The 17,645-nt window shown below is 48.8% G+C and overlaps 1 protein-coding gene across 2 annotated transcripts; it reads left to right on the plus strand.

Moving 5' to 3' along the window:
- The first annotated feature begins 8,362 nt into the window (after nt 1-8,362).
- LOC127667788 (keratin, type II cytoskeletal 75) lies at nt 8,363-17,053 on the plus strand. 2 transcript variants are annotated; one of them, XM_052161114.1, is made up of 10 exons: nt 8,363-8,863; nt 9,365-9,579; nt 10,490-10,550; nt 11,138-11,233; nt 11,943-12,107; nt 13,584-13,709; nt 13,839-14,059; nt 15,721-15,793; nt 15,953; nt 16,815-17,053. In XM_052161114.1, the coding sequence occupies exons 1-10, from the start codon at nt 8,363-8,365 to the stop codon at nt 17,051-17,053; spliced, it is 1,698 nt and encodes a 565-aa protein (XP_052017074.1). The 2 variants fall into 2 exon arrangements, with proteins under 2 accessions (XP_052017074.1, XP_052017075.1); XM_052161115.1 differs by lacking the exon at nt 15,953 and having other exon boundaries at nt 15,721-15,755.
- Nucleotides 17,054-17,645: the final 592 nt, after the last annotated feature.

Raw genomic sequence — 17,645 nt, forward strand, 5'->3', positions numbered from 1 at the left:
GACGAACCTGTCCTGGAGTTTCCCTCTATTGGGGAATTTCTGTCTCACTGTGCACTGGGTTCTTTGTCACCTCCTCTCAGACCGTGGAGAGGACCTGGCCAGTGCCGTTCCCCTCCAGCCTTCCATGCCTTGCTTGCCCTCTGCTGGAGACACAGCTGACCTAGGATACTAAGAGAGGCATTAGGGAGCAGGCTCATCACCTGACAAAGAGATGCTGGATGATGACATCAGCTGGTGACAGATACACCTACACATCATGGGTGAAGGCCAAGAAATGCTTACTCTACAGCTTGGTGACTCCAGCCAGCAGTGGGAGGATGATAAATTACCACTCTCTCTTCCCTCAGCGCTGAACTCTAGCCAAGCTTTATGTTTTTTGTTGTCTTCCGAGAGTTCTTTTGTGCCTCTGAAACCACAGTCCCCTGCTCTGACCCTTCTTTGTTCTTTGGTGATAAAGAGTGAAACATGTCTGTCACCAGATTTTGTTGTCTTGTTACTTTGTCTCCAAAACTATCTTTGAAACCTGATGATTCACTTTTCTGTATCTTTAGGAGCTTAGCAGTCCACCGGTTGCTCATAAACACAATTTAAGGTTGCCTGTGGCTCAGCAAGGCTGAGATACTAAAGAACAACTCGAAATAAGATCAGCACATTCCTGAATGCCCATTGGAAAAAAAAAAGGCGATAAAAACCTGTGTTGTGTGTGAACATGGAAGGCTCAACTTCAGGAAGGCCAAGTGGATATCTTCAAGAGGACATTTAGGAAAACACCACAATGCTCCCCTATCATTGTCAGGACAGAGAACGTAGATGTTTATCTTGTAGAAACAAGAAGTGAAATAAAGAAGCAACAAACAAACTGGCCAGAGTCACAGCCCCTTGGCCACTGCAACAATCTCTACAACATCTCTAGATAGTCTTTCCCCAGGTAGTGACAGCATAGAAACCCTTTGATGCTTCGATGAATTCTTCCTTAAGGTAGTCCCTGGTTGGTTGCCATAGAAACAACAAAGAAACACAGTAGGTTTTGTCACAACTACCTCCCCCGTTCCTCATGCCTGTTATTTCCCAATCCATTCGTCATTTTTCATGAGTCTCTGAGCTCACTTGAGGTTGCCCAACTCTTGCTTAATAAGGTGGTGCTCGGGGTGAATATGGGGCACTCTCAACTGTTTCCATTAAGAGGAATTGGTCTCTTGTTGGCCTGCTGGGAGCACATGCAGAGCATGCACAGGCAGGGATCACGCATCACTGGAGCCTTGCCCACAGGTCACTTGACGTTTTGCCATTTTCCATGAAGAAGGAGACTAGTATCAAAATGGCCCAGATGTAGCCTAGTCTATTCACATGTTTCCTCCCCTCTGAGTCCAGTGGCATGTCTGTTTCACACCCTGGAGCTGCATATCAATCAACTACACACCAATTGCACATCAAGAGAGCTGACTAACTTAAAAGGCCCTCAACCAAGTTCCTGTTCTGCTGCTGAGTCACAAGTCTAATCTACCCCTCTGCATCCGGGCTTTGGGGTTTCTGAAAGGAGAACAGAGCATGGTTCCCCTTCTCCAGGCACCTCCAGTCAATCATTCCCAGTTTCCAACATCAGTGTCATCATCGTCTTCACGATCAGAATCCCTGATGGTGCCAGCAGCTCACCTGGATGTCATGCAGTGCAAAGGGGCAGTGATTCCTAGCACACTTCTGAGTGTTTCATGAGGCTGGCCTTCTGGAGAATGTGGAAAGCACAGTCACACATCCAGGGGCTGCTTAGGTAAGCAGTACTCCACGGAGCTGTGACACAGAAAGGAAGGATGGGTAAACATTCAGCAAGTAAACACAGACCTATATCCTCGGGGTCTCAGGCAGGTTAACTCTGCAGTTCTGGCTTTATTTAATACAAGCTAGCCTAGCCACCACCAACCTTTCCTACTATGTTCAGACACCAAGTCAGGTCTTTCTCTTGTGTGTGCCCAAAAGATAACTTATGGGGTCACCCAGTAGAACAAGGCTCATCTGAAGTCCTCAAGGCCCATTCTGAAACTGGCCAAAACACTCACTATCTAAATATTACATTTTCTAATTATGTCATACAGCCTTGCATGTGGCTACTGTTTCTACATGTCTCTTTAGTATACCTCATAGCCCAGAAAGCTACAAGAGGGTAGGAACCACAGAAAAAAAGTCACCTCTCATCATAGCACAGGATGGAAACCACTGTGCTGGGGACAGAAGACAGTAATCCTGGGTCCAGTGTTACTTTCAACTTCCTCCAGGACATGGGGGCTCACTGTTTTCACTCATAAAGCATGGGGCTTCCATGGAGGGGGCATGCCCTCCAGGGATCTCAGAGCTTCCATGCATCCTGGACCTATCCCTAAAGGGACATCTTAGCACTACCAAACCAATATAATCAACTGCCTGAGTGCCTAAGAAAGAAAACAGACAAATTGTTCAAAAAAGTCTTAGACTTTCTTTCCTGTCATAATCACATCCCACTAAAGAACAATTGCAGGTTGTTTTTTTTAAACCACTTAGCTATAATTGACTCTATGCCTAACAAAGATGATAGCTATGAAAGAAATTGTAAATATAACAAAAGAAGAGAAGAGCGGGAATAAAGGAGTGTGTGGAGAGTAAATCGAAAAATGGCATTACCAGTTCCTAACTAAATGAAAGAAGTGCAAAATGACTTTACAGTGTGGCAGAAAACAGCACTCCACAGGTCTCCATTATCTCTTAAAAGCATAGATGAACAGAAACGCAAAGATCTGAAGCGTCTCTCCAAGGTAACTAGGATCGGAGAAGTGGAGAAACCAGGGAGGATCCAGTTTCCAGGTCCTCAAAGTTCACAAACACTAAAGCAGAGCTTGCCAGGCAATACTGATGAGGTGACTACTTTGAGATTTCCTCCCCAGCTGTGACACACACACCAGGCTCAGCAGCCACCTCCACACCAGTTGCAAGCCAATGAAGTTGTGTCAACAGCGTCCCTCAGTATAGCAGTATCACCCAGCCCACCCAAACTGTTTGCCTACAGGCTATGTCTCCACACCAGGGCTCAGCACACCAGGAGTCTACGTAACACACTCTGTGTCCTTCCGAGGACTTCCGGGTGTCTGCCTCCAGCCAGAGCAGCATCATTCATGTCTCTTTCCTTCCTCCTTCAGTTTCCTTCCCATACCCTCCCCAGGAACCAGAGAGACTTAATGGATAAGACAGATCATCCTAGGGACAAAAAAGACCAGTGAAGTGCTTGGAGGCCAATGGCCAAGATACATTTCAAATCTAACTTGTCTGAATCCCCCACCCACCCACCATGAGATGATGGCATCTCATTCACCACCTCCCCCAGGAAGGTAACTAACTGTGTGTCACAGACAATAGAGAGTTTGTCCCTCTGCCATCTACAGGATTCAGGGAGGCTTTTGAAGGTCAACAAAAGAAAAGAAAAGAAGAGAAGAGAAGAGAAGAGAAGAGAAGAGAAGAGAAGAAAGGAAGGAAGGAAGGAAACAAAGAAACAAAAAGAGTAAGAAACAAGGAAGCATAAAAAAAGTAAGAAACAAAGAAAAAAACTAAGTAGCAAGCTGCCAAGTGCTGGATGACTGATAATAGGTTTGCCTCCTCTCTGACCCCAAGATTCCTCATCTGCACAGCTTCTCCCAGCTCTAAAAGATCAACCCTATTCCTTTTATTTGTTTGCTGCTGTGCCTAGTCACCATTATGTCTCTGTGTAGAGTGTTTTCAGGTGAGTTAATGCTAAGATGTGTATGTCTGTAGACCTTCACAGAGGTACCTTCTCTAGGCATATCTGATGCTCTTGGTCATGGAGCAAGCCAAGTCTTGTTTCTTAGAAGTACAGATTCAGATGGGAAGAGTGTGCCATTTTTCTAGTAAAACTACCTGGGAGAATCTCAAGAACTCTGCACTGCCCATCACCCAGGCCACAGGAAAAGCCCATGGGAAGCAGCCAACAATGAGTGTAGCTACACATAGGCTCATGCCTCAGGTCTTGAGTGTTATCAGAACACTGAGGTCAACTGACAGAGCCAGTGAGGGAGCAATTGTCATGGCTGAGCACGGTGCAAAGAGGACCAAGCATGAAGTCTGAGCCCTTTAGAGGCAGGCTGGTGTCACCTAGTAGACATACCAAATATTGAGGAAGTATGACTACCTTCATGCACAGTCAAGAGAGGGAAAAATGCCTCAATTCTGGATGTTCACCAAAGTCAGCCCTGCAGAATAAGCCAGCTGGAAGGCTCAGTGCGAAGGCATCTTCAAACTGTATCTATTCCTTCCAGCATGAGCTCCTGGAGGAAAGGGGCTCTGTCTGCTTTACCCCAAACTCTGCCTCGCATGACTATAACAGTAAGCAGTCAGCACAAGATAGGTGCTGTTGAGGGAGGAGATTCAGGTCAATGCAGTAGGCTGTGGCTGTGGCTTGGGTCCTGTGATGCCCACAGAATGGCCTGATCTAGGGAGAAAGCCATTCCTCCTGGTCCAGTTGCATTCTGACCAGGCTCCTCCTCTACCCTGGCCTGACTGGAAGCCAAAGCTCTCAGGTACAACCCCAACTTTTAACTCTTTGAAGGCTTATCTCAATGCTTGCCAGCCCACTACTGAGGGGGTTAAGGGCCTCAAGTTCCACTGAGGATGGTAGTCAGCCTAAACCAAAGGGGCAGACATGAAGGAAACAACAGGGTCCAACTGACTCAGGTTTGGATACCAGAACACACCCCATACCACAAGAAAAGCCCAGGTAAGCCTAATAACATGGCCAGAGAGCAGAAGGGGTCCATGCACTGCTCTCTGTTCCCCCTCTTACATCAGATGACTCTCACTGCCATTCTGTCAAAGATCTGAGGAGTCACATCTTGGAGAAGAAACACCCCAAACCCCAGAGATATCCCAACACCCAGATCACTAGAAGCCCAAAACATGGAAGTGCAAGTGTTCCACGGGACAAGCCGAATGGAGTTATTGCGTGGTTCTGGCTTACCTGAGGCTTCTGGGAGGTTAGTGTTTAGTTAATAACAAAGGAAGTTAGGAAGTCACGTTGGTAGCCTGGGAGATAGTGCATGTGTTGTCACACAAGCGTGAAGCCCTGAGTCTAATCGCCATAACCCACATAAGAAAGACCAATACGGAGGTTCCTGCTTGTAATCCGGGCACAGGGAGGAAGGGACAAGCGGACCCCTGGAGCTTGCTGGCCAGTGATCACCAGGTCCCTGTGAGAGACCTTGTCGGGAAAAATAAGGTGACTGGCTTCCAAAGAGCAACATCCAAAGTTGACCTCTGACCTCCATATGCTCATACACACATATACACTTGCACAGTACTTGTGAGCATACTTGTGTTATCACACATACACACATAAATAAATAATACATCTGACAAGCTCCCTTAGTGGAAAGCAAAGAAGAAAGGTATTAAGAATAGGTAGGCACTTCAGGGAAGAAATTAGAGAAAACTGCTCTTCCCTTTTCTTCTATTACAATGACCAACTATTTGGTTGGTCATTTGGTTGTTACTAAGGTCTATTTGTAGAATGAAATCTCCCTGTTCAAAAAATTAAATAAGTTGGAGAGGAGGAGTATGATGTGAGATGTGGATATGATCAGGATACATTTTATACATACATGAATGAAATATGTATGAATATAACATGAATGTATATATAATATGAATATGTATATAGTATGAATAAATAAATGAATAATAAATGAATAAAGATACTATTTTACCAAAAGAGCCACAATGTTGAGGTTTTATAGGAGGCAAGCTTAGTGTGAGCAAGAACTCCAGCACAACAAAAATGAAGTAAATGCAGATAAAGGGGTAACATCAGGAATGGTGGCTATCCTACGTGCTCGCCATCAACTCAAGAGAAGACCGAGGTGAAAAGTCACAGAAGAGGCGTGAGGCATGGAGGAAGAGATTTGCCTGCCTCAGTTTAGTTCCCACCTAAGTGAGGCCACCTAGCTTGTGCAGCCACCACATTGGTGGGAAAGTCAGAAAGGAAAGAAGGAGAGTGAGTGAATTACCCTAGAGAAGATGTGGTTGTGGGAGAAAAGGGGGCGCCAGGAGAGCACGTGAGAAAGGAGTGACCAAGAAGATGCCAACCTTGAGTTGCCATAGGCAGCTCAGAGGGACCATGCCAAGACATCTGCTTTGCTTACTACATTCCTTCCTGTGGGGCAGGTCCCGTCATGGGTGCCTGCCTTTGTTCTGCAGAGGGGTCTACAGTGCTCAGGAGACAAAGTAGCCACCCTTCCTCTGGAAGACAAATTATCACACCAGAGAAGCGAAGTACACAAAGCTGTTTATTTTTTCTACGGGCAAAGATGAGCATGCACGGACTAAGCCAGACTTAGGTACACTGGCAACAAAGTAGCAACCCATGCTCGGCTTTGCCCCATGTCAACAAAAGCTGTGATTCACAGGCTCCCTGTAGAAACAAGGAGTCTCCAACCCCAGAAAGAGAAGCTCAGCCCTTGGTCAGAGTGCCAGGTAAGAGATGGCTCCCAGGACAGAGACCAGCCCACTGAGTGCCAGGCTGCCATTCCAGGCAGGTGAGAACATCAGCCAAGCACTGTGGGGCTCCCAAAGGATATCTGTACAGAAAGGCCATGGCACCTGGCACCCTGTTTCCCACAACCAGGCCGCATCAGTCTGCCTCTAAATGAGCTGTTATGAATCTAGTTTCCTTATCCAAATAAGGAGTACAAACACCTTGGTATCATTTCCTCTTGCACTCGCCCACTCTTCCAAATCATGGCAGGAAGCAAGCAGACAGCAAGAGCCAGGAGGACGAGCCATCTGCCCTACCCCTCACGGCAGAGACAGGGAGAGGGATACGGGAAGAAGGAGGATGAGGAGCACTGGAAACAACCTGTATACCCATGCCCTGGTGCAGAACTTGAGGCAGCCACGGCGAATGAGAGGCCAACAACATGGCTCTGAGAAAAGGTACTTGCTCTGCAAGTCTGATGAGATGACCTGAGTTCGATCCCTTGATCCAGTGGTCTAAGGAGAGAACTCTTGAAAATTGTCATTTGATCTCCACACATGTGCTATCGTGTGTGTGCAACAGATACACACAAAAACAACAACAGAATGAGGGCTTCTTCAGTAAGCATCACTTGGAGCTGTTTTGATGAGAGAAATAAAAGTTGGGGATACAGGTCTTCAGAACAGGATAGTCTGGGAGACTTCCAGAAGAAGATAGTCTTAAAGACAGCATTACTGTGTATCATTTTGTTCAAAGTTCCACAGCATGCTTTCAATTTTGTCTTCCCAACAGAACCCCAAGACTATTGATAAAGATCAAGAATGTGTGTCACATTTCTTTCACATCCTCACAGGACTCACTCTAGGATGGCTATGTGGCCAGCCACTCATGAATACCTGTCTTATCTGACTGAGACTGACACAGTGGGCACGTTCTCTGCATTTACATGGCTAAGGCACTGTGAAAGCATTTTCATATGTGAATACTCTCCATAAACTAATTTCTCAGACACACACTGAGGCCAGGGAAGGCATATCATAAGTACAAGGACCCTTGGCTAGCCACTCAAGGGGTTGGAATCCAAACCCAAGTCTTTCCCTTCCCACTCCTGTCCACAGATGACTGAAGACACATGGCCTTCAAAGGCGAAGATGGGCACAGATATGACATCTATACATGTGCATACCAACACACATGCTTCAGGAAGTCGCATGTGATACCTAGCAGGCATGGATGATTTAGAGCAAAATTAAAGGGCCATTCATGCTGTGTGGAAGCCTAAGGAAGCCGCACGCAGACCCGGAGGACCAGCCTGATGGGGTTAGGGGAGGCTGGACGAGCTGCTCAGAAAATGCTCCGGCATAAGAAACACAGGAACAGGAGACAGTGTTGCAGCCGCTTGTGTTGACACAAGGTGTTTGGACTGGAGGGAGTTGGTCCTGGGCCTAAGAAAGCGGTTCAAAAATGAAGCAGTGTTTTTGAGTCCATTAGAAGATGCGTGGTTAGGACATGACTGAAAGCAATTAAGTTTATTCTCACTGGTCTGCTGATCAAGTTATAACTAGAAAGAAGTTTCCACGTGGGGGAGGGGTGGAGGGAGACAGCAAACCACCACCAACCAACCAACCAACCGGTGGCGCTTTTTTTTTAATGCCATTTTCTGCGGGGTACTCAGGGTGAGCTCAGGGCTGGCAGATGCCTAGGGGATGCCATCAGCAGGGGCCTCTATATTAATCAAGCTCCGCCCTTTGGAGGAGGCCCATAAAAGCCTAAGGACCTGCACCTCCCGAACTGCCTGGCTTCTCTATCCCCCTCACGGATCTACCTCGGAGCTCCCTGCTGCCTTCTTCACCCATCATGTCCCGGCAATCCACCATCACCTTCCACTCCGGCAGCCGCAGGGGCTTCAGCACCGCCTCAGCCACCACACCTACCACTGGACGTTCCCGCTTCAGCTCCGTGTCTGTGGCCCGCTCCTCAGGAAACAGTGGGGGACTGGGCAGGATCAGTGGTATTGGTTCTGGCTTTGGGAGCCGCAGCCTGTACAACCTGGGGGGAGCCAGGCGGGTCTCCATTGGTGGATGTGCTGGCAGTGGCTTCAGGGGTGGCTTTGGTGGCAGGGCTAGCAATGGCTTTGGGGGCAGCAGTGGCTTTGGTTATGGAGGTGGCCTTGGAGGGGGCTTTGGTGGCCCTGGCTACTCTGTCTGTCCCTCTGGAGGCATTCAAGAAGTTACTGTCAACCAGAGCCTCCTGACTCCCCTCAACCTGCAAATCGACCCCACAATCCAGCGGGTGCGCAAAGAAGAACGGGAACAGATCAAGACTCTGAACAACAAGTTTGCCTCCTTCATTGATAAGGTGGGGCCAGTGCTCACTCGTGCACGTTTCCAGTGCATGGAGTAACTGGGGGTGGCTCATCTCTGGAGATAGCAACAATGGAGGGTCCCCAGGAGAAGAACTTTCCTCAACCATGGACAGAAACATTCTCAAGTCAGGCCATCTGGCCCACAGGACCTTGAAGAGATGCCTCCTTCTCCCCTCTGGGAGTCCCCATCCAGAAAGAGGGGTTCTAACTGTGCTGCTACCCTGACCCAGAGTATCATCATTGAGAAACTCAACCCAGACTCCATGACTCCCACCATAGAGGCTATGTTCATCCCCATGTCCAGTCTATAAGAATCCTAGAGTCTCTGGGGTACCTCCATGGGCTTTCTCATTTGGAGATAGAGTTGTCATTACGAAGTTACTGACCAATCATGGCGTAAACACCCCTTGTGCTTGCCTCGTTTGTTAGTAGGTATACCTGGTTCTGCCTCCCTGGCTTCTCAAGTGAGGCCCCTTCTCTCTGCTCCCCTGTAGGTACGCTTCCTGGAACAGCAAAACAAGGTCCTGGAGACCAAGTGGAATCTCCTGCAGGAGCAGGGCTCCAGGACAGTCAGACAGAACCTGGAGCCTTTCTTCGATGCGTACATCAATGACCTCCGCCGGCAGCTGGACGGCGTCGTGGCTGAAAGGGGCAGACTGGATGCTGAACTGAGAAACATGCAGGAGGTTGTAGAAGACTTCAAAGTCAGGTGAGTGGGAGACGGGCTCCTGGCTGCACATGGCCGTCCCTGGGGCTGCTTCCTCTGAGGTCCAGAGAATGCAGAGGAGCGACTGGCACACCAGCCAGGAGTGCTGATGAGCAGGGAGCCTGGAGTGCAGAAGATGGAGGGGGCAAAGTGCCTTTGTCTCAGCGTCAGGGCGAACAGGGAACCTGTTCTTATCTGTCTGCACCACTGACATGGGTACCAGCGTCATCCTCTGTCAACATGAACACTGCTGCTCGTTCTAGTAAACGGTGTTGCTTCACCTTTGCATGCTGTTTATCTCCACTGGATGTGAGCCCAGGGGCAGAGATGGCTTGAGTTTCCCAGATGACATAAGCTGGGAGCGAAGAAAGGTAGCAAGGAAGGAGGGCTTCTGTTCTTCCTTGTGGAGGTGAACGCCGTCTGTTCGTTGTTTGGGCTACAGTGCAAAGGCTACAGCTAGCAAGCCCCTTAGCTAGCTTAAGCTCTACTTAATCACAAATGACCACTGAGCACAGTTCTCAATGGTCACCCTGAGGCCCAGTGAAAATATTCCAAACAAAATGCACCTGAAAGACTGTCCTGCAACAAATAGAGTTTTCTTTGCCATTTCTGCAGTTGTCACTGAAGCAGTGTGTATTTCTGATGATTAGGACTATACAGTGGTAGAATTACCTGAGTACATGACTCTGTTCCCATGAGTCTATTACACTCACCTTCTAATTTTATAAAAAGCAGAAGGAATTATCTACTTTTTATGGAGGAAGAAACAGAGGTCAAGTGAATCACCCAAAGTCATGCACAGGTCACCAAAGAGCAGGAAAGAATGGAAGGCCTTTTAACTCTTGCGACAGCCCCGGGAGAATTAATCGGAAGCCTTGCTCAACCTCACACCCCCTTGCCCTGATCCTTGCAGGTATGAAGACGAAATTAACAAGCGTGCAGCTGCCGAGAATGAGTTTGTGGGCCTGAAAAAGGTGAGTGGGGCGTGTGTGTCTCTTAAGTGAGATTGATGTATGAGCCTGTAATCCTCGCCCTCAGAAGAACGGGGCCTGAAGTCAGCCTAGACTACACGGTGAGGCTATGCCTCAAAGATAGAAGGGCTGGGAATGTAGATCAGGGGTAGAACTTACCCAGCATTTGCCAAGCCCTGAGTTCAAGAGCTGGCCTTGAGAGGCAGAGAGAAGGAGCACCAGAGAGGAGGCTGGAGGAGGAGAGGAGAGGAGAGGAGAGGAGAGGAGAGGAGAGGAGAGGAGAGGAGAGGAGAGGAGAGGAGAGGAGAGAGATTGGGCTTTAACATTAAATTTCAGAATATGAGGTGGTCTGGTCCTGGGCTCCCCACCAAGAAATATCACATAGATGATGAGATCATCCAATGAGCTCAAACCTTTCAGAATATAACCCCCATATCAGTATATATCCCCACTTCTGCTCAGGTTTCTGTTAGCCCACGAAGCGTAAGCCCCGGTTTCAGTGACCACCTACCTAGCCCAATCCCCTGGAGATCCAGCCTGAATGCTCTCAGCTCCTTTCGACTTACTGATTGGATCTGGGGTCATTTCAGGACGTAGACAGTGCCTACATGAGCAAGGTGGAGCTGGAAGCGAAGGTGGACTCTCTGACTGACCAGATCAACTTCTACCGGATGATCTACGAGGCGGTAAGAGTCTGAAAGTGTTTCTGTTGCTCCTGGTACCAGAGCCAAGAAAGGGAAGGATGCTTCAGGGTGTCATACACTCAGTGAGCTGAGCTGGTATCTCTCCCCGAGGCATCCTACATGGAAGCCTGGGGGAAATGTGGTGCTGGAGAGGAATGCTGGGAACTTTGACTCATGAAACAGCTTCAACTCAGAGACCTTTCCCTAGCCCCCCTCCACACACACACAAACAGCAAAACAAGAGGAGATGAAGATTGCACTACTCACTTCCTTTAGCTACAGCTCAACGCACTGGCTGGATGGCTGCTTGGCCCCTGAAGAGGCCTCATCAGGGGGCTCTGCCATTTGGAAAGCAGATACCTGTGGAGAGATAGAGGAAGGGAGCAGAAAAGTCACTCTGTGGGGGTGGGATGGCTGGATCTGTTGATTCCAAAGAACACCTCTGTGAGACATGAGAACCCACATGTCGTAATTGTATCCACCAGTGGAGAGCATCACTGGAACCAGAGAGAACAGTCCCACCACCACACTGATGAGTCGTCTAGAAACTTCCAGGGACATGATTAACAGAACTGGGGGAGGGGAGGTGCACCTGGAAGGGCTTCTGCCAGGGATGCCAGAGAAAAGGTTCCTACACTAAAGTTGTTAGTCACCTCAAAAGTGCAAGGTCCCTTCCGTTTGTTCCTGGATGACGCAGTTGACAACCCTGCAGGAGCTGTCTCAGATGCAGAACCAGGTGAGTGACACCTCTGTGGTCCTCTCCATGGACAACAACCGCAACCTAGACCTGGACAGCATCATCGCTGAAGTCAAGGCCCAGTATGAGGACATTGCCAACCGCAGCCGAGCAGAGGCTGAGTCCTGGTACCAGACCAAGGTGAGGCACTGTGCTCAGGGTGAGTACTCTGAGCCTGCACTCCTTCATGTCCCTCACTGAAACTTCACAAGTGCAGCTGACACCAGGGAAATCTAGCTTAAACGCTACGCAATTCTAAGCACACACCAGTGTGTTGCCCAGGAAGTGCAGGGTGCTCAGAAGGACACGCCCGGCCCACATTTCTGACAATAGATTGAATTTTGGGTGAGACTCCAAAATGATGAAGAAATCTGCATCACAGCCCTGAAGGGCTTATGAATTCTTCCTGTAATCTGGGCTCCTCCGCTCTGCCAAACAGAGGTTTAGGATTATGAATACAGAAAATGCAGAGAATTCGAGGTCTAGAAGTTCAGAAAGAGGATGAGCATTCACAGAAGGGAAGAGACAGCACAGGGCTTCCAGCAAGATCTAGATCTTCAGTCCAGCAGGCGAGTGGAGAAGGGTAGAGGAGGTGAGAGACTAAGAGGGCCTTAGTGCTGACAAGGAGGCACACTCCTGCAAGAGGGAGGAGGTGATGACCTTAGAGAAATCCCTCTGAAAGCCTGTGTGGCCAGAAGATTTGTCCCAGAGCAGAGAACCAGAGCCATCCCCTTGCCAAACCCAGGCCTGTCAAAGGGCGTCTTATTACCGCTCTCAGACTCCCATCCCTTGTCCTGACCTTCCGGTAGGAAGTGGGAGAAAAGAAGCAGTTTTCTGATGTCAGGGGTCCACTGTGCAGCTAGCTCCTTGACGGTGAGAGAGATTTAGGGTACACTTAGCCCCAGCACGAAGTGAAATTGGTAACAGACTTATTTGTCTGTTATGTTTGTTCCTTCTAATCCTGAGAGTCTGGCCCCAGAAGAAGCCAAGCTGAGCTGTCCAGCACTTTCCAAACAGAATGGATCTTGACTCCGACAGGAGCCCTTTTGCAGAATAGGCTGGAGGAGGCAGGATATAGCAATCCCTTGTATACAAGCTTGCCCTGGGTACATTTAGCATGAGCACCTCTGAGACCAGAGCCTCCACCAGGTCAGCACTGTGCCTCCTGAAGCCTCGGTGCTATCTCCATCATTTCCTGCCCTTCCTCCCTGATTCCCAACACTGATATCTGCCAGGCTACCTAAATTCATGGGCATAGATGATCCTGATACAAGAGGCCCTACCGCATAGTAGCAGTAAAGAGCAAGCTACTTCCTAACTTTTACAACTCACTACCATTTCCCACCACCACCACCATACCACACATCTTCAAACCCAAGTTGGACTCCTTTGTGGCACTCTGAAAGACCCTGTTTGTTCACCACTGGATGCTTACATGTAAGCCTCTGAGGATCAGCTCACGCTTGTGTGCTGTTTCTAGAGCCTGCTAGCTCCCAACAAGCAGATGGGTTCAGGAGGAACCATCTGAAAGAGCAAGGGAGAGGGAGCGTAGCTGGTGAGTGAGCGCCTGCTCAGCTCACAGGCATTTGACTGGGTGGCTTGCTCTGGTTCTGACAGTACGAGGAGCTGCAGGTGACAGCAGGTCGGCATGGCGATGATCTCCGCAACACCAAACAAGAGATTTCAGAGATGAACCGGATGATCCAGAGGCTGAGATCTGAGATCGATGCTGTTAAGAAGCAGGTACAGTTCAGTGAGTGCAGGAATGCGCATTTCTTCTGGCTTGTCCCACCACTTCCAGGGACTCCTGTCCAGGGATCACAGCGCCTCCAGGGTCTGTCCACAGACTCACTGCACCTTCTTTCTCTTCAGTGCTCCAGCTTGCAAACTGCTATCTCTGACGCTGAGCAGCGTGGAGAGCTAGCCCTCAAGGATGCTCGGGCCAAGCTGGTGGAGCTTGAAGATGCCCTGCAGAAGGCCAAGCAGGACATGGCCCGGCTGCTGCGTGAGTACCAGGAGCTCATGAACGTCAAACTGGCCTTGGACGTGGAGATCGCCACCTACCGCAAGCTGCTGGAGGGCGAGGAGTGCAGGTGAGGAGAGAGGTGACCAGCAGTCTGTTCTCAGAGCAAACAGAACTCACCTCAGCAGCCTGAGCTGTGGCACTGAGCAGGTGCAAATCTCTCTCCAGAGTGCTACTCATTCTGGGTGCACCCCATAGAAACCTAAGGCCTGAGCAGGTCTAAGCAATCACACCCTGGTAAATGAGAGGGCTGGTTGCATGGTGGACCTGACAAAGTCGGGTAAAAGGCTCTGGTCTGAAAGAAACTGCCTTAGACTTGGGCTTTTCATTATGAAAAGTTGGTCTCCCTCCAGCCCTTAATTTCTTCAGGGGCAGAATAAAGGGACTAGGTTCTGTGACACCCCAAAACTCATAGGATCTTGGTATTCTTTCATTTGGTGGCTGTGCCACTAAAGGCAAGTTACTTAACCATCCTGCATCTCAGTGTTCCTATCTGTCAAATGAGGGTAGCAATAATTCTGAGGTTGTATATTGTTTAAAAGGTTAAAATAAGGAAATATGAAACACTTGCAACCGCTCATTGCACGTAATAAGTATTTGGGGGGTTATTTGTTTTTTTATTGTTTTATTTCATTCTTGGAGCTGGAGAGATGGCTCAGTGTTTAAGAACATGTTCTGCTCTAATAGAGGACAAAAAGTTTGGGTTTTGGCACCCACATTGGATGGCTAATAATAGCCTGCAATTCCACCTGCAGGGGAACTAACACCATTTTCTGGCCCCTTCTGTCAATTACACTTGTAAGCACATACCCACACATGGACATGCACATAAAATTTAAAGGTCTATTTATTGATTTTATACTTATGAGTGTTTTGCCTGGAACCTGTAGAAGTCAGAGAGGGCATTGGATCCCCGGAAGCTGGAATTAACAATGGTTGTAAGTGATCATGTGGGTTGTGGGAACCTGAGTCCTCTATAGGAACAAGTGCTCTTAACCACATGGTATCTCTACACCCCTAAAGTTGTACTTTAAGTTTAAAAAATAAAAACCTTGCTGTCGTTCACTTTAGCGGCCAGAGGAATGGGCTTTGAGGGTAGATGAATCCTGTTTCAAGCCCTGTGACCTTTACCATTAGCCTCCCTGATCTTGAGTCCCCCACTATAAAAGTGGGGTGATAATTCCTACCTAATAGAATTGTTGAGAGATGTGAACAGCGTGATGACTGTAACAACAGGTTCTTGATAATGTTCTCCAAGTGAGCACTTAGGGATAAAGGCCAGTCACTAAGGCAATCGTACGTATACTGACTGTAACTGCTGCTATTTTCACGATTTGGACGCCTCTCCACACCTATAAAAAGCCTTGGTGTCTGACAAGAATCCCTTGTTGAGAGAGAAATCTGGTTATGGAGAATTTCCTGTCGTTCTGATGAACTCTAGTCTGGGATTGGTTTTCACTTCCTCAGGTGGGGCCTGATTTAAACCCAACCTGTGCTTCTAAAGTTACAGGCATCATGACTCCAAACCACAGGCCCCATTTTATGAGGCCCTTACTATTTTTGGTGTCTCAAGTATTTTTAGAGTTTTGAACCTGCATGACTTCTGCAATAAAAAATTAATAATAATAAAGGGGTTTTCAATGCACTTAAAACAATCACAAAATTCGTCATTGCAAATAGCCGACAAGTGACAACCTGGGCCATAACCTTCTCTCCTCTCCTCCCAACCAGGCTAAGTGGAGAGGGAGTTTCCCCGGTGAACATCTGTGAGTATGATCCCTGTGGTCTAGGGCTCATGTGGTCAGTAGAAGGGTGGATACAAGACAACTGTGAGAACTCTATAGGAAGAGTTCATTTTGGAAAAGTTTGGGAGCTTGAGTTTATTGGAGAGAAAGTCATAGTGGATTAGAGGGCTTTATTTATTTATTTATTTACTTACTGTGGTGTTGGGAGTTGAAACTAGGGTCTTGCATGTATTCTAACTACTCTCCCATGTGCCCACCCTGTCTTAGTTCTGCCTTATACCAACAAACTCTGTTCCCAGTCATGTTTCATATTTTGTTTGTGTTTCCCACTGAGTTAAATCCAAGCCACCTAGGTGACTGTGGGTGCGGAACTAGAGGGATTTCTTTTGGGGGGGGGTTACGACAGATTTCATGGGACCTGGGCTGGCTTCAAATTCTAATACCTTCCTACCTCTATTTCCCAGCTTAGATGAGAGTCTTTAGGCTTGTGGTTCTTCCCTGTGGAGTGACAGGGCCACCCACAGGCCAGGATGGTTCCCGAGATTGTCATACAGGATTCCTTGGGGCTGCAAGTCTAGTTTCAAGAGCTGGGAGAAGAGCATTTGATGGGGACAGGACACACAAAAGCTCCTGCTTTGCCTAGACCCTTTGGAGAGAACCCTTATACTAGACACAAATCATAGCAAGATGGCCCTGCCAGCTCTGAAAGTCTGGTGAGAGTTTGCTACCACAGAGTGTTGCTGCCAGGAAGTGCAGACTTTTCCAGTAGCTCCCATCTGGGTTTACCACACCAGGGGGACTCCAGCGGAAAGACGTGTATTCCTGTGAGCATCCAGAAGGAAGTCATACATAGCAGAAAGCGAAGTGTCTCCAATAGGTTCTAGAAGAGAAGCAGTGGGTAGCAGAGGAAGGCACCATAGTCAAGCAGAGGTGGAGGCCTAAGGCAGGACCTCACAGCACAAGCAGGACATAGGAGGGCGAGCATCTGTCTGTGACTGAAGACGCTCCAGGACACAGGCGCCACCGACAGGCACCTTTTCTCCGGTCTTCAGTTCTGATCCTGTCTCTTCTTCCCCACAGCTGTGGTCACGTCTACAGTTTCCAGTGGCTATGGTGGTGGCGCCAACGTTGGAGGTGGAAGCCTGGGTCTTGGTGGGAACAGTGGCTACTCCTTCACGACCAGTGGTGGGCACAGCCTGGGCACAGGTCTGGGAGGCTCTGGCTTTACCACCAGTAGCAGCCGGGGCCCAGTGGGCAGTGGCTCCAGCATCAAGTTTGTCTCCAGCACCTCATCCAGCAGGAAGAGTTACAAGCACTGAGGTGGCCAGCCAGCAGTCTCCCTTGCCACTGCTCCAAAGCCTCCTTACACTTATAACTGGATGCCTGGGCCATGCTCCCATCTCCTCTTCGCAATAGCCTTCTCCCCAGCTGCCAGGGATCCTGGCATCCTGGCTAAGCCCATTCCCCAATCTATGGCAGCCTCCTGACAGCTAAGGTGCTCCTGGTACTTCTTTGTGTTAGACACACAGACCCAAATCTCACACCCCTCCCAAGTTCACAGTCGATGGATCTGCCAGGGCCAGACATCTGCAAATGCCCCTGCAGTGCCACCTGCCCCTTTCCTCCAGGTGCAGCAACGGTTGAATCTGTGTCTCCCAGGCCACCTCAATGTGAGGCTGTCTTGCCCTTCTCTGGCTGCTTATAAACTGGCAGCTAGAATCAAAGCTCCTCTGTTTTCCTCCTGGAACGTGACTATTAAATGCATGCGTCATGTGTTTGGCTCAGCCCTCTGTGTGCAGTACTGATGAGCCCGGAGCAACTCTGACTCGCAGGCAGCCCCTGCCAGTGTTATTCCATATAAGCAGTACTCAAGGCACAACAGCTCTTGCCCCTTCCAGAGGAGCTAGAAGC

This window comes from Apodemus sylvaticus, chromosome 17, assembly GCF_947179515.1.
Source record: "Apodemus sylvaticus chromosome 17, mApoSyl1.1, whole genome shotgun sequence".
Classification (NCBI taxonomy): Eukaryota; Metazoa; Chordata; class Mammalia; order Rodentia; family Muridae; genus Apodemus; species Apodemus sylvaticus.

Excerpts from the sequence above, each read along its gene's own strand:
- LOC127667788 (XM_052161114.1), top strand. The coding sequence starts at position 8,363 with ATGTCCCGGCAATCCACCATCACCTTCCACTCCGGCAGCCGCAGGGGC. Across the intron at positions 13,710-13,838 it reads TCGATGCTGTTAAGAAGCAG|TGCTCCAGCTTGCAAACTGC; the intron begins GTACAGTTCAGT and ends CTTTCTCTTCAG. Across the intron at positions 14,060-15,720 it reads CTGGAGGGCGAGGAGTGCAG|GCTAAGTGGAGAGGGAGTTT; the intron begins GTGAGGAGAGAG and ends CCTCCCAACCAG.